General features: G+C 40.8%; 1 protein-coding gene across 1 annotated transcript; it reads left to right on the top strand.

The window, feature by feature from the left end:
* Nucleotides 1–3,428: 3,428 nt before the first annotated feature.
* On the top strand, nt 3,429–16,425 carry cotl1 (coactosin-like F-actin binding protein 1). Its single transcript, XM_037107817.1, has 4 exons — nt 3,429–3,868; nt 4,788–4,870; nt 12,144–12,301; nt 13,962–16,425. Exons 1-4 carry the CDS (start codon nt 3,792–3,794, stop codon nt 14,070–14,072), a joined length of 429 nt encoding a protein of 142 aa, XP_036963712.1. The 5' UTR covers nt 3,429–3,791; the 3' UTR covers nt 14,073–16,425.
* Nucleotides 16,426–25,609: the final 9,184 nt, after the last annotated feature.

Consider the following 25,609-nt stretch of genomic DNA (forward strand, 5'->3'; position numbering starts at 1 on the left):
CGGTGTTTTTCGGTTGAAGCTATTGCTACAAAATATTGTTTTAAAAAACTGCAGTCATAAACTTAAGGGTTTTTTTTTTTTTACGTAAAGACAATGCTGTCAGGAACCACTGATCACTGAAAATGTAACTGTATCATTTCACTTTAAAAAGTCATCACTCCTTTGTTTTGTTGTTTTATTTTGAAGTCAATATTTTTTCAGCATTCTCATTAACGACACTGCCTGAAAGCTCTCCAGGAAGTAAAATACAGCCAATGGACCAATCACAGCTAGCTTCGTGTGAGTACGTTCAAGACGGCCAGCGTTACAGAACGTTTTAAAGATATTCTTTTAATGCTTTATTGCTTTTATATTCTTCCTGCTGGGATGCATATCTACATAAAGCATGAGGTCCGTAAATGCAACAGAATAACTACACACTAGAGACTAATAAAACGTGAAAGTCTTTATTAGGAAAAAACAACCCTAGTTTCTCATAGGCTTCTCAATATTCAATGCAGTCTAATTCTGAAACATTTCCTGATCTACTGTGGCCAATGAGCAGGTTAATGTACTACTACTAATGGCTTGATTTTAATGCAAATTTCGATGGCTGAGAAAAACAAAACAACACAGAGACAAAATTAGAGATGTACATATGTACCCATGGAGAATATACACAATAAAGCAAGGAGATCTTTCTCTTAAAAAGCATGAAATGTCAGTTTGAAGGAAAAATAAAACATATATCAATAAAATGTATCAATACTCACTACTATTTCATGGGGCCCAATCTCACAATTCAAAATTGGACTAGTAATTGAACTAAATAGGGACATTCAACCAACAGAACAAGTCAACATGAAGCATCTGGATGGGAGCCAATCCTTAGCTAAATCCTAAGAAAGTGACCATAATTAGAGGTTGGCAGAGGTCACTATATGGATTCAAGGAAGTCAGCGAGGAAATACATCTGTAATTGTCACATAAAAAATTAAAACAGAGGTATATTTAAAATATAGAGGTATATCTAAAATATAAAACCAATGGAGGTAAACAATATCAGAGTTTTTAAAGTCTTTTCCAAGTTTAATGACCCTGTCTGATAATATACAAACTTTGATAACACCAGCAGCTTGTTTTGTTAACTGACAGGCTGATAAGCAACACACGATCAACATTTGAGTTTTTTTTTAATGATACATATTATATGTAATGTATATAATGTGTAACGTGAAAGTAAAATATCTGCAACTTGTAACATTACTGTATTTATGTCAACATGTCACAAGAGTCATAAACTCTGACGACGGGATGGGCTGTTGGTGGACCAGCAGGTGGCGCGATGATCTGTTCACCCAGAACCCAGAGTGACAGAACTGAGACCTGGTTGGTGCTGGTCCTCCTTGAGATCAGGCCTCATCAGTGTCAGTCATTAGTGATCCGGTCGAGCCTGTAGACTCAGGACTCCCAACAGGAGGGAGGAGACCGTTGACCGGTGTGCTGTCTGCCTACTGCACTGATCATCACAGCCCCATACTTAATCACTGAACGTAAACTATGCACACAGTATACCACTCCTGCTCTTGGCTGTGTTGTTGTATATAGTTTGTATTATATATAGTAGCTATCTAGTTTTGTGCTTTACCTGCATTGTTAAGAAAGTCGCAATAAACAGCATATCCGTTTTATATAACACACTACTGTACAGTGTTGTACTTGGTAACGTTGTGCTCCTATAAAAAGTTCTTAATTGACCCCCAGTGACAACCCCGAATGAATAAAAAAATAATTGATTTGAAATGACTCAAAGAAAATTGGTGAATTTTAATACCGCTGCATCAATCCGTATCAAGTTGCACTATTTAGCAAAAGAAAAACCGGAAGTTGATTGTTGTGCCGTCAGAATAAAAGACTCGTGACACTGGTAAAGAATCATCAGGTATTCTGCATTATCTGGCATACAAAAGCAACAGCAACACTTCTACGCTACTCATTATTTATCATATTAAGTGTATCTTGCCAGTCCACTCTTTGTCCTTGGTGGCAGTTGTTTCTTGTTTAGGGTTTACAAAAAGGTTTACTTTTTGAGATATGCCCCGTAACTGCCAAATTTCATTTTTCTTGTACTTTCCTCTTTCTCCTCTTTTTCCCCCCTTTACGGTCAAAATTACATCTCAACCTCTCCATCTTTCCCCATTTTTCTGCTCTTTTCTGTATCATTTCCAATGCAAAAATTAGTCCAATAAATAAAAAAAACCCCAAAACACTCATTCTATCCATCCATCCATCCATCATCTGTACACATTATATGTACGCCGCTTAATCCTCTGCAGGGTCGCGGGGGGGCTGGAGCCTATCCCAGCTGACTTAGGGCGAAGGCAGGGGACACCCTGGACAGGTCGCCAGTCTATCACAGGGCTACACTCATTCTAACCAGCCGCAAAATTAAAATCATATATCATAGAAATATAATGCTTTTGACATTGTTTAGCTCATTTCCGGCTAATTTTCTAGCTGAAATAGATCGCTGTAGGAAGCATGTTCATGTAAACAAGATCATGATTTTGTGTTAAAAAAATTATTTCTCCACTGTTGCTGCCCTTTCCCTAACAGACTCAGACATATACACAAATCAGCCACCGCAATAAAATGACAGGTAACAGGTAAAGTGAATTAAATTGATCATCTCTTTACAGTGCAAGGTTCTGCTGGGAAACCTTTCATCTGGACAGTGTGTGAATCCACTTGATATGCACCACCAACCCAAATGCCACTGCAGACCAAGTCCCTGCAAAGATGGCGGAGGAATGGGCGGACTGTGGATCAGAAAAGCCAGCCAATGACTGGGTCCATTATAACACTGGATGTACAGTGCAGCAACCCAGTTGGTCTTCCACACAAGTACTCCCACACTACACCTCTCCTCTGCACTGGCTACCAGTGGCCACCCAAATCTGGTTCATGACACTTCCTTGCCCTGCCACCTGCAATGCTGGACTTGGTCAGACTGTGTGTACCCCAGCCTATCCACTACTCTTGGTAACTGCCAATCAGCGCCACTACCTCCCTACAAAGGTGGCCCACAAACTGCTCAACAAAATAAATACTATTTGCTGTCCTGGCTCCCCAGTCAGTGTCAGCATCTTGCTATGGCATCAGTACAGCAGAAACTGTTTAAAATAGTTAACATTATTAATAATAATAGTTAATGTACTTTTGGGGCGGTATCCATATGGTTGAATACATGTATTAGACGCTTTGGGTAAAGCATCAGTTAAATAAATGCAGTGTAATAAGCTATACCATTCATGTACTTTTTAAAAAGAAACTCAATTGTTGTATATAATATTATCCTGCGGTCATTGTTTCCACTGCTTTATACTTTATTTTGAAAGTCCTTGCCGGAAAATGTAGTTGTATCTTGCGGTTGCGTTGACAGTGGTCCTCATAGCATTGACCATTCACAGGGAGAAGGTGAATCCAGCGTCTGGGGGACTCCTCCGTCTGTCTACTGGCAACCTGATCGACTAACATCACCAACGCCCATAAAGTGGCAATATACAGGAAATGAGCCGAACTGCTAGAAGAAGAGCCGTCTTTTCCCGCTAAGTCCGACCAGCTTAATTTGCTACAGTGTAGTGGTCGTGATTTTGAAGTGAAGCCTATTGTACAACGTATCAGTTATAGTTCTCTGATGCATTATATCAGCTGTCTAAGTTAGCTGCTTTATTACTGCGTAGCTACCTCTCCCCTGGTTTGGACCGATACAACGCTGACTTCGCCTGTGTGATTCCTGTCCACCTAAAAACATGGCAACCCAGATCGATAAAGAGGCTTGCAGAGAGGCTTACAACCAAGTCAGAGATGATAACACGGACATCAATTGGTGAGTATACGGACATGGTTCGTGATCCATACTCCATCCACACCCGTTCAAGAATGTGACTGCTCTGTTGGCATATTTGCAAAGTTAAACGTGTCGTACATACAACCCAGGACCTCAGCTGGGTATGAAAAACCAAGCCGTCATTTAGCTTGGCAATAATTTAATTCATCAAGCAATCTGTTTTTCGATCTAATCTCAGTTACATTTTTTTTTTTAGTTCTCCCCGCCTGTTACCGCCCACTGTGCTGTCTTTTCGACCAAAAACGATGCTAAAATAATAACAGATCTTGTGGTGTACGTCTTATTAAAATCGGTTTGGCGTACTGGATGAATGCCGAATGGAAGATAGATGCCCGAAGACAGAGACAATATAAGTATAATATAAGGTATAAGCAGCAGGTTATCTTAAACGAACCATTACATTTAGCTAGGCTAACTTTAAATTGCTCGATTTTTAAACATAGTTCGACCTGCTTGCTTGGAAGTCGCGCTACAATGGCACATTGGGGGGTTTGCCGGGGATTCCCTCCCTCCCCCCTCAACACTTGATTCGTGAAACCCTGGTTGTAGTGCTTTTGTTTACAAAAACCATAGTCTAAAATCCATGCAGCTCTCCGTGTCGTGAGCCAGCTGCTCTGTATTAAGGCTTGTTTCGCTGTCACACACGGCACAGTTATGAGGCCCAGCGGGGCAGAAGTAATTTCCTTTGTCCTGTATTCAGAGAGGATAACGCTCTAGCGGGGACACTTGCACATGGTTGACACGCAGCCGCCACCTTGCATGGGTGTCTGAGGCATGTTGTGCATGGCTTTCTGCTCGCATAAAATGGGTCTGATGTTCGCATGTGTTATGGATCAACACATCACGAGGCTGAATAATGCGCAGAGTATTAACGCACGGTGTGTTGTGCATCTTCCAGGACTGCCTTTAAATATGAGGGCTCTAGGATCGTGCCTGCAGGACAAGGGGCTGACTATGAGGACTTCAAGAGGATGTGCACAGGTACAGACTGCATTTTACTTCAAGTATGCAACCGCATATGTTAACCCAGCTTTCCCAGCATAATGTATGTCTGCCCGGTATGTCCATGCTGCTTATTAGTCGAGATCTGGGGTGTGATCGTGTGTGTGGCCTGTGTGTCTCTGAATGGTTAAACAGCCTATATGCCACGCAGCTTGACTTGGCAGGATACTAATCTTTTAAGACTCTCTGCCATGTCACCCATTGGCCTTGAGCACTTTAACAAAGCTGTCAAAGCACTTAACACTGTATGCATTGCATTGCATAATCTGTCCCACAATATCCTGTACGTGGTTTTTACAAGGTGACACATTTATTAAGGTCCTCTGTATGAGGGCGGAAAGTTTTTCTTGTGAGTTACATGTGAAGAAGCCTACTGTAAAACTTCTGTCCTTTTTCTCCGACTAGTTGTCATTCATGTGCGTTTCATTTGTCACCTGTCCTCAAGAACGCTCCCACCAAAGCATCTGCATTCAGCCAAATAAAGAATACACATTTAAACAGGTTTATGAGTGTGTGGATGTGTGTGTGTTTTTATGAGCGATCTGGTCTGCTGTGTGTTCCCTGCACAGTACAATAGTTTATGTTTGTTCCTCACAAAAAGGAGAGAACAGAAGAAAGTAGAAAGCAGACATTCAGATGATGATTCCCTTTTGAGAATGGATAAATAATCGGCGCTGGGCGGATGTAGAGATAAAATTCTGTGACTCTGATGCAAGTGTCCTCCAGAGTAAAGCATCTGCTCAGATGCAGGGTGTGGCTGTTTCTGACGCTAGCTTGTGTTGTCTTAAAAGCTTGCTGCCTCAGGCCTTTCTTCCTGATATTTCAGAGCACAAATTCCTATGTTGAAATCACTTACGTATGTCAGTGCTTTGCAATAGTTGAGCTGGTGTGTTTGCCATTGGTTCCTGTTCAGAGATGACACGTGCATTATCAGACATGTTTCTGTCTGTGGGCTTGTTTTCCTTATTTAGCAGTGAAGTTGCAACTGTGCATAAAAAAAAAAAAAAAAAAAAAAAAAAAAAACTGGGTGTGGGAGGAGTTGATGCAAACTGATAGTGTAGTGAGGCTTGAGGAGGAGTGCTCATTTTGAGTAGCAATGTTTTACTTATTCAGGAAGTAAAAATAGAGGAATTCTGGTGTGCATGGCCTGGAGTTATTGTTTGACGAAGTCCCAAATCACTTTATTGATTTTAATTATCCACCAGAACTTTTAAACCTGATTTCTGCTGACAAAATGTAACCAATAACATATTTAGTCGGTGTCATAAATTATTAATTGTAGGTCACCTAACTACAAGCTAAAGGGGAACTCAGTCCTGAATGTTGGCTGATGGGAAGTTTTTTGTCAGGTTTTGTACCTTCAAAATTGTTTTTTATTGCTGTATGTATGGAAGTTCTGTCTGGACTGAAATTACTAGATGGATCACCGTGACTGATAATGAAATTTGTCAATTTGACCTTTAACGTCCTCAAGGAATGAATCTGACTGACTTTGACAATCTCTTGACTTTTCCTCCAGCACCACCAGCAGGTTAGATTTTTCACCAGTCAACTGAGTGGATTAAGGACACCGTGTTCTGCAGACTTCCATAGTCCCCAGTATCGATGTCTCTTTTTGCTTTTGAGGACGAAGGTGCACATGCATTAACAGCAGCCCACAGTAAAGACACCACGCGGCCACCACTGTAACCAAGGGTCTTGGCTCGCCTAACAAGGCAGGTTTAACAATAGACAGAAGATGGAGATGTAATATTTGTGCAGTAAGCAGCAACAAAAATGTGAACAACTCCTGCTTACAGCAACTCTGAGGGGACAAGCTTTTTTTCTGTGCTCTGGTGCGGAGGCTTTTAAGTCACTATGTTACAATAGTACAGGGTTAAGTAAAGGATGACTGTCAGCCATTTGTGATGTTATCCATCTGCCCAACCCTAGTCTCCTGAGGCTGAACTGTACTGGCTTTTTTTTTCAAGTGTAACCACAAGATTCTCATTATGGATTCTGAGAATCTTTTCAACTGGATTGCCTTGAAATGGAGTTCAGATATTTAAGATCCCCTAAATGAATCTTAATGATTTAATAAATCCTCAGATTTTTCATTGAAACTAAGCCTGTGATATACCTCAACATTGCAGATTGATTTGATGTTACCACATTAAATGTTGTTTTTGAGATAGACACAAATCTATTGTTTAGAGAGTGTTTAATTAAATTAGTTTATTCATGCCAAATTTTGACTCTAGAACAATTGTCACTAATGGGACCCATGTCTGCACACAGATACTGTAACAAATAAAACCGTAACCTGCCAGCCAGTTCTTGACAACAAACAGATTTCAATGCAATACTAGGCTACTTGTAGGCTACAGCTTAGGCTACTGTATGTGGCAAAAACCAGAGCAACTTTGGACTCAGTTAACATGTTGGTAACACCACTCCTCTCCAGAACTACCTGACACTGTCCGCAGGAGACAGCTCTAGTTTCCAGACTGTCGCAGAGTGACTGAGCGCAGTCTGAGGTGGCATACACAGGAAGATACGGTGTCACCTGTCAGCCTTTGCAGTGCTTAAACAAAGTAAATTTATGCAGAACAAAGTCTCTCCGAACACGGCTTTCTTGCTGTCTCATCATTGTTGTAGTTTCAGAGCAGTTTTCTCTGCAGAAGTGGGAGGTCGGCTGCAGAGTCAGCATGGATTTAGAGGGAAGACAAACCAGGAAGAGGATGGCAGAGGGAGGAAGTTGCGGGGGGGGGGTCTGTATACTCCGATGTAATGGATGGCAGTGTGGTTTTTTGGTCCGCTAGTAAAAGCAACGAAAAAGAGGAGGACTATTTAACGCAGTTTGCTTGAGTGTGACTTCCTCTGCAAAGAAGTCGGCTGGCCCCATCGTCCAAATCAACCCCTCACAAAGAGCACCAGGCCTTGAAACCAGTGTTTGTCATGGCCATGTAATTACATCTCAATCATGTGATGCCCTAGAGACTTTTTCTCAAAAACAAATATTGTGAAAGACATGTCTGTAAAATGGTAATAAAAGCCTCACAACCCCCACCAAATGACTCAGAATTTTGACAATACAGTCCAATAAAATTTGAAGAGTCTTAGAAGAGCCACCCGATTACTTTTTATCCCCATCCAAGCTAGCTCAGCGCTAAACCGGAAATTGGCCAACCCGGTCGGCGGAAGTCTTGAGTGCCCATGCGCTATGGCACCCTAGCTGGAAAGCCGAGCCACCACCACAAAGTCTGATTCTGTGGGAAACACTGCTCTCAGGATCTCAATCAGGATCTCAATCATGACACATTCTTACTGCATCCATATGATTATAAACATTTGGCAGATACCTATGTAGTTTAACAGGTGGAAACACATAAAAATAGAAAGACAGACGCATGTCAACATCATGATGTTTACTGTCACACTTCTTTTGGTTCTGCAGCTGCTTGGTTCAGTGTGAACAAAAAGAGGCGGCGTAAAGGCAAGCCTTCCTTGTGGTGATGGTGCGGAGTCATTTGTGAAAAGGGCTACACACTCTTTGTGTGTGTGTGTGTGTGTACTGCTGCAGACAAAGTGTTGAAACTGGTGAATTCTTTTGTGTTCACACTGAGAAGACACTGTACAGGGACTGCTTAATGGTGTTAATGTCCGGCTGGTCTGATCTGAGAACAGTATAAGAACAGAGTAAGGCTCTGTCAGGAAAGTCTTTATCAGCTGCCTTAGTAGGTACATAATGATAAAATAAATGTTAATACTCTTTAGTGAGAAAAAACTAAAGCAGGAGAAATAAGCCTTGATGAGAAAATAATTGGGGGGACGTGGTCAACACTGGCTGTCTATTGTCCAACAAAAACTGCCACATACTGATTTTCTGTTTTTGGAGCTGCACGTTCTGTATTCAGTCACTCAAGACAGCGCACCCTTCAGTGAATAGAATGATGTAATATACTCCAATACAGTGGGTGGAGCTGGGGTTTTTAGTCCACCGGGAAAACCAACAAGGAAGAGGTAGGACTCTATAACACACAGACAGCTGGTTATGAGACGCACTGAGGACTTTTTCCCAAAAGCTAGTAGTGTGAAAGACACATCTATAAAACAATAATAAAAGCCTCATAACCCAGCGAAATGACTTGTTTGACTGTTTGGGCAGTTCAGTCCAATAAAATCTGGAGAGTCAAGAAGAGCTGCCCGATTACATTTTATCCGCTTCCAAGTTAACACGGCACTAAACCGGTAGTTAGCCGACTCAGTCGGTCGAGTGCGCGTGCTCAATGGCACGCCAGCCAGACAGCCACCGCAAAATTTAAGTCTGATTCTGTGGGAAACATTGAATACCCAAACAGTAGGAGAAAGCTATCACCAGTGGAGCCAGTTGGTAAATCCAGTTCTTGAACCCAGTCGAGAACAGTGCAAAAACATCTGTACGATCGAGAAAAAGCTTCAGTTCCATTCTAGCTCTTCTTTCAATGAAACTTATTGTCCAGCTGTTATGTAACTGATACTATAGCAGCTATGCCCACCTTTTTAGGAGAAAAAAATCAGTGTAGCCGTTCAAGAGATATAAACTTCCCATCTTTTTAGCGCCCCCTAGTGGCCAAAATTTGCTAATTTCGGCTCATCCCTTCCCGGTGTCATGGCAACCAAGGAACTATAGCATTCAGTTTGACCAAGATATCAAACAGTTTACATTTTTATAGCTAGCTACAGAAATTTGTTTGTTAATAATTTGTGCATTTTTTGACAGAGCAAAAATCTTTTGATAACTTTAGATCAGGTCCAGCTGAAGAGTGTACGTGCCAAGTTTCACGTAGATGGGTCAAAATCCCAGGCGGGGTTTGAAAATGTAGGTTTTGCATATGTGGCGATTTAGCGAACGAAATGTGCTGCAGAAGTGGGCATGTTCTATGTCAGAAAACCCAGCTCTATTCAGGGAACACAAGGATATAAGGTTTGCGAATGTGTTATTTAAAATGTGAAAGTTACAGGCAAAAATGCGATTGCATCCATTATAGCGCCACCTAGTGGAGTGCATGTGCAATTTTTGGTATGGAAGAACTGTGTCCTATTCTATCTGTACCTTATAAATGTCAAAGCTGTCAGCATAATAGTTTGGCTGAAATTAATGTTTGTTGTTTATCTTGTAATGAGCCACGCTCACATTGACCAATCATGACCACCTTCAAGATATGGCGTCAGAATTGGAGTAAAAAAATCGGAGTAGCCGTTCAAGAGATATAAACTTCCCATATTTTTAGCGCCCCCTAGTGGCTAAAATTCACCCAATTCGGCTCATCCCTTCCCAGTGTCATGGCAACCAAGGATCTCAAATTTGGTGTTAATAGCATTTAGTTTGACCGAGATATCAAACAGTTTACATTTTTATAGCTAGCTACAGAAATTTGTTCGTTAATAATTTGCACATTTTTTGATAACTTAAGATCAGATCCAGCTGAAAAGTATAGATCGGACAAAATCCCAAGGAGGAGTTCGAAAAAGTAGGTTTTCCAGTTTTTGCGATTTTGCGAAATACACTTTCTAGGGGAAGTGGGGAGGGAAGTGGGCGTGGCCAATTGCAAAGGGATTCAGCTCCATTCAGGAAATCTGTGGATAAATGTGTGGGAGTTAAAGGCAAAAACGTGTTGGCCTAGGTTATAGCGCTCCCTGCATACGGATATATGTAGTTTTTTGTGTCTGAGATATTTGCAGGAGTCTGGACCAACCCTCCAAATCCCTTGCACAGTTTAGCCTGCAGCACCACTTTTAGCCATAGAAAAAAAAAGATAAAAATCCTTACAATTACAATAGGGTTCCTAGCACTGCTGGTCCCAGGAAACAGCATACGCATTCCTTATGTTCCTCCATGTCTACCTTATCCATTTTGGTGACCCAAAATCAGTCTCAGTTTGTATTTAGTCAGTAGGCATTCATAACAAATTTAAGGGATAAACAATACATTGCAGGAAAAGTTAAATACACTCGAACACAGGTTTAGTGTAACTGCTTTACTAAGAGGTCGACTGACATAACATCATTGTGGTGTCCCCTTTGAACAGGATTTAGAGAGGTACAATTCTGGAAAAACAAAACAAATAAACATCAGAAAAGACATTTTTTGCCTATTTATCCTGTCTGGTGGTGTGTATTAGGATATTATTTACAGCATTCACAATTCTGAGGAGGACCACCATAACAGTGACTGCCATGGTCACAGGGAGGTCTGTGTCACAACTGCAGGGCTCACAAAAGATTTGACTCATTTAGTCTATTGACCTAAATATTTCCTCCTTGCGCGCACGCACACACATGCACGCACGCACACACACACACACACACACACGCAAGCACGCACACACACACACACACGCACACACACACACACACTTAACAAAACTTCATTCAAATGCAGAACTTTGTATTCATCTGCATTGCAGCACTGGACCTCTTTTGCCTGTACCTCACACAGGCATATTGACATAAAGACAGTGTAGTTTTGAAACACTTGATGCTACTGCTAAGTGATTAAATAAAGAAATGCACAGATTTAAATGTGTTTTCTTATATACATTCTTCATTTCTTGTAACATTGATACATTGTGCACTAATTGTGTTAGTGAGAGCGATAAGATATCGCCATGTTGGTTTTTGTTTTCTAGAACATCATAACTAATGACCACAATGAGCATCAGGAAAAAGACTGGAAATATTTGCACGTGTGAGAAGGTATCATTTTAAACAAGTTTCAAACAAAATGTTTATATAAAGCCGGGCAATGTTTTCCTTGTTGTCTAAACCTCAGCAAGTATTTTTTTGTTGCATAAAACTAACCAAACAGTGAGAGAACACTGAAAAGAAACAGAAAGTGAACTTTATATAAAGATTAACATAAGTCAGCAGTATGATAAAATGATCCAAATGGGATACAAACCTGAGTTTTCTGACTATTTTCTCTTTTCCACAGTAGGTTGCTCCGAGGAAAATTTCATTGTGGTTTCCTAACTTGAAAAGAGATATATTATCACAATATTGGATAAGCAATGTTTAGGAAGCTTTAAATCACATGACTGGAACTCAATTAGAACCTGCCTTGTGTATCAAAAACTAGGACAATGATTTGCAGTTATTTGTGTGTGTACATCTCTGATCAAACAGGAGAACGGATGGATGTGATGAAGTATGTTACATTTTCAATTATAAGCTACACACATGTTAAATCTATATTTTAGTCTCACACAGTCTCTACCATCTCTTCCCTTAGATGATTCACGTCTGTTCGGCTTTGTCCGGATCACAACAGGAGATGCAATGAGCAAACGAGCCAAGTTCACTCTCATCACCTGGATTGGCGAGAACATCAGTGGGCTGCAGCGGGCCAAGATCAGCACCGACAAGGCCATGGTCAAAGAGATCGTGCAGGTCAGAGAGTCTGAGCTGTTGCATGTGTAGAGAGTAGCAATTAAAGTGATGGTTGTCATCATGAGAGTAAAATAGAGTGGAGCTTTAATTGTCCCTTTGGGGAAATCGGTTGGCTACAGAGGCAACTGGCAACCAAACCCTCAAAACAGCTAGACAGGAAGGATTTTTAAAAACAACAAACCATCTTTACATGATTTGAGACAAAAATGAACAGGAGCAAACGCACCATGAAACGTGTATCAGAGGACTCAAATTTGAAATCTAGTAGTTTATGTGCCTAATCTAGTAACTAAATGCCATGGCAAAAAGGACAATTTGTGTAAATATACTGTAAACATTCAGCGTATTGCGCAAAAGCTGCACTAATTGATATTTTTATATTAAGAACAGAAAAAAATCATGATGTGTAATGTGTAATGTGAAAGGGGTTGCTCATGATGACATGGTGATTCTTTTTGCCAAGCAGGAGACCAAAAACGAGAGTAAATATTGGACATAAATTCATGCCAAATTATTCTTTTTGTTTGCTCCTTTGCCCCAAAGTCACCAAAAACTTGAAGCAGCTTTAAAAAGCTCTTCTTTTAATTAAATAGATTCTCCAGCTCCGATATAAGTGATACTATGCAAGCTATGCTAACCTGTTGAAGAGTCGGCATTGTTGTTTTTAAATGAACGGTCACATATCTCCTGTATGGCACATTTAAACCATGGCGGTCGCTACCAATAGTTTCTCAAATGAAGCTGATTGGTTCAACGCCTGTGTATTAGGCCACGTGGACATTGCTGGAAGCCTGGCAAGTTGTCAAGATCACGTGAGCATAACAGAGAGAAGGGATTATAAAAAGATATCATTATCAGTCAGTAGGCATTTATAATATATTTAGGGAATATACAGTACGTTGCTTGAAATTCTGCCCTCGAGTCTCCAAAAAATGTACATGTACCCGTGGGAGTAAACAAAACATGTTTACATTTTCACGTTGGGTATCCTTGAAGCATTTCAAATCTTTAAATACGTTTCATCTTTTTGTGTTATGATATGAGCGCTAGAAGAGTGTCATATACATATACAATCAATATCATATGATACTACCACTGTGAAACATTGGTTTATATATTCTTTACCTCTGCACTTTATGTCCCTGACTTAGCTTATAAAAGTGATCTGGCTAGCTTAACTTGGACATTAAAGTAGCAAAACCTAATTTTTCTCTCTGCTTCCACAAATGCCAACCAACTACTGCAACTGCCAACTACTGCAATGTAACTCTTCAGAGACATTCTACTTTTTCATGTGCTCTGTGGGTTTAGGGATGCATTTTAAAACACAATGGCACTGGGGTCAGAGGTCGATGACATGATTGACTAGGCTATCAAATATCAGCTCAACCCTTACCAATATCAATTACCGGCTTAATCTAACATCTTTCCCAAAGTCCGACCCATTCCAAGTATGGATACAGACATTTAGTTGATTGAACAGATACAGACACTGGTGTACTTACTCTTTAGCTGTCTTTGGGTTTGTTGCCTTGAGGTTCTCAGTCACTGATTTTCTGTATGCCAACAGTTGCTATAAACTCATTGCATTTTTGGTGAATGACACGTTTACCCTTTGATAGTGCTCTTCTTCACTTCAGCATTTGTTTTTCTTCTACAGAATTTTGCCAAGGAGTTCATGTTCAGTGACCTGAGGGAACTCGATGAGGACAACATCCGTAATGAGCTGAAGAAGGCGGGTGGAGCCAATTATGATGCTCAGGCCGAGTAGAGAAGTGCCATGGTCCACTGGAAGGGTTGGGGTTGGGGAGGTCGGGTTCAGTCTGGGAGGGGTAGGATAGAGTAGGTAGGGGTGGGGAGTGTTGGGGCAGGGCTGCTACCTCTTGGGGAGAGGGCGAGGCGGGATTGAGAGGGTGCTAATAGAAAAAGGAAATGGGGGCATTGAACACACACATCTTACCTGCGCAGTGAGGTGCAGCATAGAGCTCATAGTAAACAATGTGCTCATTTACAAAAACGTACTGTAGGTACACACAAAAACAAAGCAGAAGTGCACCAGGAGCAGTTTGTAAAACCAGTTAAAGAGTTTCAAACGCTGGCCAGACAATTTTGATTCTGCCTAACAATGGCCTATTGTGATTGGGATTCTCTTCTTTCATTATTTTAACAGCTTATTTATGTACTCTCAACAATAGCATCAGGACCGATAAAACAGATCAGAGCTCCTGTAGTTACTCTTTGTTTTGGTACAGATACCTGACAGTACAGATGCAGCTGGTGCACCTCCGAAATGATTACATCTGCATGAGGGCACTTATATACTTTGTTTTAACATGCTGGGCTGCTTTGTTCACATATATTGTGTATCTGGAAGATTGAAAAGTCCATCCAAAGGACATGTGGGGGCAGAGCTGCGCCAAATAGTCAACACTTTCAAGATTTAGCGCATAAAGATATTCTAACATTGTGACACTTCCCTCATAGCAAGATTTGTCTGGCCCAGGGATGGGCCACATAGCCTACCTACACTTGACCCAAATATAACGATGAATTATGGTCCACAGGTGGTCCAGATCTGGTAGCAAGAATGCAAGTGCTCATGAAATAGCAATATCTCAGTCAACTGTATGACTATTGCTGGCCCTATTCTGACCCAGAACCAGGCTAATGTCTCAGGCACCTGTGTTCAGGCTATAAGATCTGGACAAACAGGACGGTCAAGTTGAAGCACTTGTGTGGCCCATCACAAATGCACAGTAAAAATCAAGTGTGTAAGTGCTCTTAAAGATCACAGACTGTCTTCTCTCCTCTCCTACCTGCCCTCTCCCCAGTGAGCTCATGGTTGGTTATCTACTGTGGAGTGCATTATCATCTCACACTGATCTTGATCTCAGCTGGACTGCAGCTAAGCAATATAAAGTGACATCAACGCTTTAGCACTGTTTTCCAGGAATAATTTCATGCCATGAGGATGTCAAAGAACTGAAGGGTTTCACTTCAAAATCTTGTACTGTGATCATTGATCACATCGTGAGACTGAGTTCATTGATAAGAAACAAAAGTCTCTAATTGAAATGAAACTCTTTACTTGCAGACATGTGTTTTACACCAGAGCATGCTCTTAGTCATGATACACTGTACCTCCAGGAGGGAATGATCTCCATTTTCTAACAGTATCCTTGGCGGTGGTTGGCAGCTTGCTTTGAGCAAGCCTGAGTCACTGTGCTGAGTAAACCATCTCTTCATCTCTAGCCAGACAGCTGTGTTTGGATTACAGCCTCAAAGCCAACCATGACGTCTTGTCCTGCGATGGGCTGTAATTCATCATTCTGTCCTCAAACTTGCTTGCTTCAAGCTTTGATTCCCTTTTATTATTCATTCAAATGTGTCTTACTGTCACCGTGAACTTTTTTGGACCTTTTTTTAATGTATTTTTTACCTTCTGACATAATTAATGTTGCAGTTCTCAGAACTGGGACAGAGGAGTACGTGGCAAAGAGTGAGACTGTTGGTCTCACAGAAGGCTCTCTGCCTGTACATATTATGCTTTAGAAAAACAGAGAAACAACTAATATATTGATATTTCTGCAGATCTTTCAGCCATGTATACAATTTTCCCAAAAGGATTTGGAAAATGGAGATCTTTTCTTCTGGTGTTCATCTTACAATTTACCCCATCATACTGTAACCTACTGTGTTTGACTGCCTTAGTCTCCCAGAGAGAACGGGGCATCATGGAAGCTTCTGGACACTACACTGTGATTGGCGATCCTATGGTGGCGGGACTTTGATAAGCACATGACCCATCACAACAATGGGTTGTGCTTATCAACCCAACCCAGGAGGAGCCATTTCTCGGTTGTAGCATCTCTCTTTATTTGGTTTCAGCCCCCCCTTCCTCCTGCAAAAAAAAAATAGGATTTTTTTTATTGTACTTTCTTTTTGTTTTGTTTTTGAGATTAATTTTAATGTCTCTGAAACTTTAACTTTTGATTTTATTTTTAAGAGCATTGTTATCTTGATCATTGGCAGAAGAAATGTTAAAAAAATAAAGCAAAAAAAAAGAAAGAAATAATGGGCACTAGACGATTCATTTCAAAATAAAAATTGATGTTTTTTCCAAACCTGCTTCTGCAAGTGTCTTTTGTGTGTCTGTGAAGCTTAGAAGACCATGAATATTCTGGTGGGACTTAAAACTGCAAAGATCAGCAGAGTTGTGTCCATGCTTTTTGTTTGGCCTGGGTGTATTTCATCTGTTATATTTTAAGGTCAGAAGTTGTAGGCACTTCAGAGCTGTGTCAGAAGTCCCTCTCATTTGTTAAAAGAATATTAGTGAATCAAAATAAATAAGACATCTTGTAATCAAAAAGGTTTTCTACAGCATCTGATGTGGTCAAATTTACTAGAGCCAAACAACGTATCATATCTGTGGATATGTGGTCCAATATGGGATGATATTAAATTCACGTTAACTGTTTCTGTGCACTGTCATTTTGGAAGTCTGTTGCTAAACAATAACATACCCTGCCTTTTGGCTTTTAAATGCACTGCAGCTGTAGACTTTTTTCACAGCAGACAAAAGCAGGAAAGCACCTGGTGCGATCACTAATGTTAATGACGGCCCCATTTTATTAAGTGTCCCAGTAAGCCAAGTGATTGAGGGAGGATACCCTCAATGGATCCTGCTCAGACAAGTCAAAATGTCTGTTGTAAAAATCCATTCTAGTCTACTGACGTTCATTCAGTTCTGTACTGTATAAAGTTCTAATCAGAAGTTCTTGAAACTTACTTGGGTTGTGCATTCATTCACATTGAACAAGGTCTGTAAATAATTACTTACTGATGATAAGAATAATGTAACTGATAAAAATAGTGAGGACTGGATGTTCTGTAATTATACAAGTCCAGCAAGTTTGTACAATTGAATTGGAGGTCAGTGTTTTTCAGTTTTTCAGTTTTTTTTCTCTGTCTACGTGAACAGAGAAACTGAAATTTCAAACTTAATTGAATGAAACAGTCAGATCCATAGGTCAGTCACATTAACAGCCAGACAGCAATTGGTGATGCAAAGCGTGCTGTTAAAATGCTTTTAATCCAGCAGCTACGGCTTACAGTCTGCCACATCAGTTTGATGGCCCTGGAAGTCCACTGGACAAGAGGGAGAGAGATTAGAGAGACCTGCGCCCACGACTGAGTGCCTGTTCTTAGCTGTCCTCTTGTGTCCACACCCCCCTGGGCGACCTGGTAGTCCAATGAACAACAAGAGAAAGGGAGGGAGCTCAGTGGGCCAACATGAATTTACTGTTGAATCTAACTACAAAAGAGACAATAGTATGCTATCAAGTGTATTATTTCCCAACTGTGTGTTCGGTGGATATGCAGTGTTAATGGGTTGTACTTGTGTTTTTCTTGTGGTTGTTTAAAGCAAACAGCCATGCTGATGTAGCAGACTGTTGCAGCTGTAGTTACCTGGTAAACGCACCATAACAGCTGGCTGTCAGAGCTGCAGTGGCTCTGGGCTTGTTAGGTGACATTAGAAAGAAAAGCCAAGCGGCAGAACAGTGGCAGAGCAGCCAAGCGGCAGATGTCTGTCTGCTCAACCAAACAAGCCTAGACTTACTCACAGTGAAGTGCAGATCAGGAGGATGAGTGACACAGACAGGACCAGCAGAAGACCAGGACTGTGTGATTTAACAGTTTGAGTCAAGAAAATGCAACCAATCAGTGACAGAGTAGGGCAGGTCTTGAGAGAACATGAGTAGGTTCGATATAAATGCGTCGAAGACATCTTTGTACTGTGTTGGAGCAATATACCCTTAAGTTGGCAATCTAACCAGCTAGCCAAGTCCACTCTCATACTACCACTTTTATATCAAGAGGAGATAGTCTGTTATTTACTTTCAGCTGGGGGATGAAAAGCTGCAAGTTCGCTAAATATTCTATTTCAGTTAATAGAATAAACTCAAAATGTCAGAAATGTACATATTTGTATATCCATTTCCTTTCCAAAAAGAAACATGTGTCTTTGTATCTCCTGAATTCAAGTTTCTCTTTAACCAAACTAAGGCAAGCTTAATTACCAAAATATTTACTTATCAATGAAACTGTGTCCAAACTAATACAATATACATCAATAACACATTATTAATAACTAATTGTTATTGGTGTCGTCCAGACATTGTCCAGTGTGATTGCACTGGTGGGGATAAGCGTGTGTCCTTCTGCCTCATTAATCCAGCTCCTTTCCTTAGCATTGAATGAATAAGCTAGAATTGTGTTGTGTTTAGGTGCACTTTCAGCCAATGGGAGAACAAGGTTTTGAACTTGGAAAAAATAGATAATGGGAGCACTCAATCACTTGTGGATTCAGGGTCCACACAGCAACAGTTTCTGGGGGCTTTGGGGACTCCTAAGGGTTTCCATGGTCACCACTATAACCGTCATGCTTAGCCAGTCAGCAGTTGGGGAGGAGGAGGGAATATTCTATAGCGCTCTAGTCAGTGTCTCAAGCATGTTTTGTATCACATTCATAAACTTGAACTTCTATGTTAATATCAAATGAACAAATAATATGCAGATCTGTAGGTTACTGTGTTTCTGTTATGCTTATGTCCTCTCTTTCTTTTGCAAATTAAATCGCACTGTGGATGATACCAGGTGTGCCCATTATTTGAAGTTCAAGTCTTCTCTGTGTACTATTGTTGGTCAATATTGGTAAATATGTCACCGATAAGTGTGTTACAATTGAACGCTGCTTCCTGATGACTAAATCCAAAGTCAGTAATACTCTGTCGGGTGTCGTGAGGTCGTGAGTTTACAGGTCAGTGAAGTAATCAAAGTCTCCCTGACTCAGCCACTGATCAAGCATGATTTCTGTTGAGTGTGTGTGTGTGTGTGTGTGTGTGTGTGTGTGTGTGTGTGTGTGTGTGTGTGTGTCTGACAGGCTAGCTGGGTGGTTGCAGTGATCTATGAGGACTAACAGCAGGTTACATATCGACAGATGTCAGATGTCTGGTATTGGTCACTGTGGCTTTAAGTAAGCTGTAAGAAAGTGAGCTGTCAAGGATGAAGTTTAAGCTCATGCTACAGTGTGTGAGTGTGTGTAGGAGGTAAGACTAGTTGAGACAAAAAAGACTAATGAGTAATGTGTATAAAGGGGCCACATTAATGAGGTCAAGGCCTTCACATAGATTAGACTGTGATTTCTGGAGTTCATAGCAGTTTTAGGAAAAGTGAAAAATAATGTGTTGTCAGTATTACTCGCAATCAATTAACATTCCATTCTATTCTCATGCTCAAACAAATGAGGAACAACTGGCACTTGATGTCGAAATCTTCTTCCTAATATAAAGTTCACACAAAACCAAGAATTTGGTAATAATAAGTTGCTTCTGTGTTTTTATGTTGCTTTTGATATAGGGGTGAGCTGATTCCTGTGGAACTTCAAAATCTTCTCATACGATGTTCTCAGGTGTTTGAGAAAGGCAAAAGAAAGACTACAGGCCATTTCAGACACAACCCAGCCACAGCACCACTGCACTCTGCAAACTTTCATTTCCAACAGCTTGCGCTGTGCAATAACAGCAATCCAAGGTACACATACAGCAAATGTCAAATTTTGCTGCTTTTACATATGAAAATAGATATGTCCTTCTCAAAAGATGTAAATGTAAGCGATGTAACTAACATATGTCCATACATCCGTTATGTTGAGAGATGTTAGACAGTATATCCAGTCGAGGCTAGTTCAGAGTCAAGAAGTACTGACAACAATAAACATGTTAACAGTGGAGGACATTGTAATAATTACAGTACCTGATAAAAAATAGGAAAAAGCATAGGCTGTGTTGTGGTTATTAAATATCACAGAATCCTGACAATTCTTTGCACTTCAACAATGAGAGAAATTGAAGTACTTTATGTGTTCAGACTGGTTCATGATGTCCTACAGTGATCTCATCTCCATTTATGAACGTATGAATGAAAGGCTCCATCTATATACATATTTGACATTCACAGCATAAATGAACCAAAGAGTCTACACCCATACTAACTGTGTTACTTAAGCTCAGGGGTGCTTTAAGCTTAAAGCTATTGTCAGAATTCTAACGTGCACAATTATAATTCTAGCACATTGATAAAAAGTATGATATTGTTCCAGTGTTTACCCTTATAGCTTTGTAATAACATGCTTACATGTTCTAATTTGCATCAAACAAATATTACAGCACAGAGCAATGGGAATGTCGTCAGTTTGGCAGTTCATAAACCCAAGTACTGAACCAAGAACCAAGCCAAGAGACAAACATTACCATCCCTAAAGATTCCTTCAGACCAGGATGGACTGCTAACTGAGCTGGGACCACAATGCTGTGGGTCAATCCTGAGCAGCTGGGCTGTCAGAGTCTTTGAGTTGCAATCTGTCATCTTTTTTTTATCCCATTTATCGCTTGAACTACAGTGACCATATTGAGGCCCGGCACTGCTAAAATGCGCGTAACCTACACCCAATACTGTGCTTGAACACAAAAGGTGATGTGCTCACAGCCCCAGGCTATGAAGGGTTTCACACAGAATAGATTGCTTGGCAATGAAAAGAGCTTGGCAGCAAAAGATATGAGCTCCTGAAAACCTCTCACTTTTTTTTGGTGTTTTCACTTGAAAATGTCTAATTTACAGCGCAACTTTACAACATCAAGTGGGTGGAAGGCACACTCATCCACTTAAGAGAAGAAACCAGACTTTTCTCTGATTTCTAAGTATTTTTTTTTTTTTAATCAAAAGAAGTTGCTACCTAGCTAGCTGGAGGAAAAGAACTCTACTGCTACTGTGCAAATGACGGTTGGCTAGCAACAACAACAACAAAGGTCTGAAGAAATAATACAGTGAGGAAAACTTCAAAAGAAGAGAAGATTTTCCAATCACAACAGAAATGGCAAAGTTTTGGGGACATCACAACTACTAACAGTGAACCAACTGTCACTTGAAACCAGCCATGCTAATGGAACACTGTGGAGTAACAGCTGAGCAGCAGCAGCAACTGATAAACATATCTACAGATATATCAACTGTAGTAACACAAAGGCAAGCAGGACAAATCACTGGCTGTGAAATACAATAACCTGAACAAGTGATTACAGCACAGCAGAAGAAAGACTACGTACCAACCCAGGAACACTGGTAGCAGACTTCAGCAAGAAGAACAACCAGAAGGTAAAATGCAACCTAGTGTTCTTCACTCAACATCCTGAAAATTGGCACACAGCAATATGTGAGCAGTTTACTCACATGAAGAAGAACGGGATAAGCAAAGGCAGACAGATTACTACCTTTGAAGATGCAGACCGCTCAAGTCCCATTTTAACAGTAATCATATATCACAATGGAACAGTTATGGTCCAGGGATCTGAGAACAGTCTGGATAACTTTGATAACAGCGTCCAAACACTGAAGACTGTTGCAGCATCAAAAGTGTCTCCTCCTCCTCCACGAGAGCTCCAGACCAGATCACCCATCTCCAGCAGACCTCCACCTACACCATACTCCGAATCACCAAAACTCTTCAGCAATCTCAGAGTCATGAAGGAAGGTATCTCGGTACTTGAGCAAGAGTTCATAGAGTTCAAAGAGAAGACACTGAGCAGTCTTCAAAGGTCTGATAAGTGGAGGAGATGTACTCCACAGTCAAAAACCAGACCCAGCAATCCCTGCACCAGGAGACCCAACAGTCCCTATATGATGAGACTCAGGGTAGGAAACCAGAGATGTCTGCCACCCAGACATCTTCAGCCTCTTGCCCCCGAATTTCTCCTCCCCTCTCCCCTCTGGACACCACAGACCTGGGGACCCAGAAAAGGAGACCAAAACCTGCTTCACACAACAATACAGAAATAATATTTCTGTGTGATTCCAATGGAAAGTACATCAATATGAAACGTCTCCTCCCAGGCAGAAGATCCAAGATGATTTGGAGTCCCACCATCTCAGAGGCTATAAAGAAGCTGGCCATTACAGACCTCCAGGGTGTTAAACACATCCTGATTCACACTGGAACTAATGACCTCACACACAACAAGGACATACCTCACTTACCACGACAGGTGGCAGAGAGAGCAACCTCAGTGGCCCCCACAGCCAGGGAAACCATATCCACCCTGTTACCCAGAAGAGATGTTCCTCAGCATCAGATCAACAAAATTAATGCTGAAATATCCAAAGCCTGCACAGAAATACCAAACGTCCATATGGCACATCACACAGAGATCCTCTACCAGCACCTGTATGACGGCCTACATCTAAACCAGAGCGGTGTGCGACTGTTCATCAAAGATATTAAAGATACAGCTCTCGAACGCAACAGATCAGCACCTCATATCACCAATAAGAGCACATCCAACCACCGGAACCTCCACGGAAGATTGCAGCACACTAGAGATATCACCAATAATGGCCAGAGCTTCTCAAAGAGACTTTGACCTGTCTCAAGGTACTACACTCCAGCCGCACCTCTCCAGGGACCCAGCCCCACCTCCTCAGGACTACAACCCCACTACACCACACTACATCCCCCCTCCACTCCCACCTCTTCAGGGAACCAGCCCCATCACACCGCTGTACACCTCAGCCCCACCTCCTCAAGACCACAACCCAGCCGCACCATACTACACCTCACCTCTTTAGGTACCTGAACTGCAGTTTGTTCTATGTCCTCAAACTCTCCAGGAACAATACAGTTGGCAGCAGCAGCAGCAGCAGCAGCCTTTTTTGATAAGTAGCTGGAACATTCAGGGTTTATGCTCTTTAGTTTTTGGTTTGAAATTAGCAAACCCTGAATTTCTAAATAATATTAGAAATGTAGATATAATCATATTGAATGAAACTTGGAATCAAAACAAAAATCAATCTAATGGTCCTGGTTAATAAAACTGGCAAACAGGCACGACAAATGTGTAAAGGCTTGGGTTTGTACATTGTTAATGGCAGAATCAGAGGAGACTCTCTGGGCAGACTCACACAATGCTCTGTGTTAGGTAAGTACTGTTGTAGATTATGCCATTACTGACATTGAACCACAATATATAAATGTATTCACTGTATCACCACAACAGCCCCTTTCAATACCATAGCCAAATAACCTTACCCCAGTGTTTGGAATAAAGGTCTCATTTCTCCTATATTTAAAAGTGGAGACAAGTACAACCCCAGCAAGTACAGGGGCATCTGTGTTAACAGGGACCTAAGTAAACTCTTCTGTAGCATCCTTATCTTCAGATTAATCACATATCTCACTGATCATCATATTCTGTCTAGAAGCCAAATTGGCTTTTTACCCAATCATCAAACATCTGACCACATCTACACTCTCCATACACTCATCCAACAGCATGTTCTCAGAAAACACAAAAGAAAGATGTTTGCATGTTTTGTAGATCTAAAAAAGGCTTTTGACACAGTTTGGCACAATGGGTTATTTTTACAACTTCTACAAAATGGAATTGGTGTAAAATATATGATCTAATCAAATCCAAATATTCTGACAGCCAGTGCTGTGTCAAAATTGGAAACAAAAGAACAGAGTTCTTCAAACAAGGAAAAGGGGTGCATCAGGGATGCAACCTGTCTCCTACTCTGTTCAACATTTATATTAATAAATTGGCCACTCTTCTTGAACAGTCCCCAAGCCCAAGATTAGATCTACAAGGCAAAGAAATCAAATTCCTCATGTATGCGGATGACCTGGTTCTACTGTCCCCCAACTCTCACTGCTAGAGACGTTCTGTCAAAACTCGGCGGTAGATATCAACCTTGACAAAACCAAAGTCATGGTATTCCAAAAAAAGGCCAGACCACAGGAATCTAATCATGTTTTCACTATATAAATTCAACCCCCCAATTACAATTTAGCTAAAACTTTTTAACAGTGTAATCAAACCCATACTTATGTATGGAAGTGAAGTGTGGGGCCCTCTAATTACCCAGAGGCACACCTCATGGGACACAACATCCACAGAGAAATTTAACCTTCAGTTCTACAAGGAAATCCTCAAGGTCCACAGAAACTGTCCAAACCATGCATGTAGAGCTGAGCTGGGACACTTCCCTCTCTCACTACACATGATCAATTAAGTTCCAGGTTCACTTAACACAAGCTGATCCTGATTCCTATCACCACAGAGCCTTTCTCAGTAACCGCCTCTGTCCAGAGACAGACCCTCTGAGAAGCACCAGAGAAACCTGCCACCTCAAAATCCAAGACCTCCAAAATCTCTCCAAAACTCACCTGGCATCCATAGACAGAAACAACAAAAAGACTTACACTGACAATTGGAAGAATGAAATTAAATCCATCAATAAATTAGAATGCTATCGCTTACTGGATAGAGAATATTCTCCAGCACATTATCTGGTCAGCATAAAAAAACCCAAACAGAGACGCACATTAACAATGTACTACATACTTAAAAAGTATGTCTGGGAGAAGATCCACAATTTATAAAATTAGCTGCACAATATGTAACTCTGCCATGATGCTAGAGAAACACACGGATGCTGATCAGAGCCGTTATTGCTATAGTATAATATTGTTGTTTTTATTATTATTATTATTATTATTATTATTATTATTATTATTATTATTATTATTATTATTATTATCATTTAATATGAACTATATGTGTATATATGTTTTTCATTGTATATGACAACTTGTAATTGCCTGATCATACCCAGTCTTATTAATCCTTCCACACACACATTATTCTCTTTATTTCTTAAGTTTCATTTCATTTATTTGTATTTTAACCTATAAATTGTATTTTTTGCTTTGTTGAAGTGATTCTTGATGCTTTGGCAACATAGTTCTCGTAACATTCATGCCAATAAAGCAAATTTGAATTGAAAATTGAATTGAATTGAGAAAAGTTTATATGTACATCACTCCCTTAATGGAAAACAATAGATATTGTTGGAAGTTCATTGGTTGATTTTGTAATTCCATCTGGCCGTCTATCTCCTCGTTCCTCTCACTTTAAAGACCTGCATGTCCTGACAGCTCCAGTCAGTGTGGCCAAAGGTAGACAAAGGCAGCATCATCAGTCTCAGTGTGGCCTTACCCGATCTATTTGAGTGTGTGTCTGTGTGTGTGTGTGTGAGAGAGAGAGAGAGAGAGAGAGAGAGAGAGAGAGAGAGAGAGAGAGAGAGAGAGAGAGAGAGAGAGAGAGAGACCTGTAGGAGTGTCCAAACAAGGACTGTCAGATCAGTTCCTGCAGAGTGATACCACTCATCCTTCCTGCATTCCTCAAACCTCCT

The sequence above is a fragment of the Acanthopagrus latus genome, chromosome 8 (genome assembly GCF_904848185.1).
Source record: "Acanthopagrus latus isolate v.2019 chromosome 8, fAcaLat1.1, whole genome shotgun sequence".
NCBI lineage: Eukaryota > Metazoa > Chordata > Actinopteri > Spariformes > Sparidae > Acanthopagrus > Acanthopagrus latus.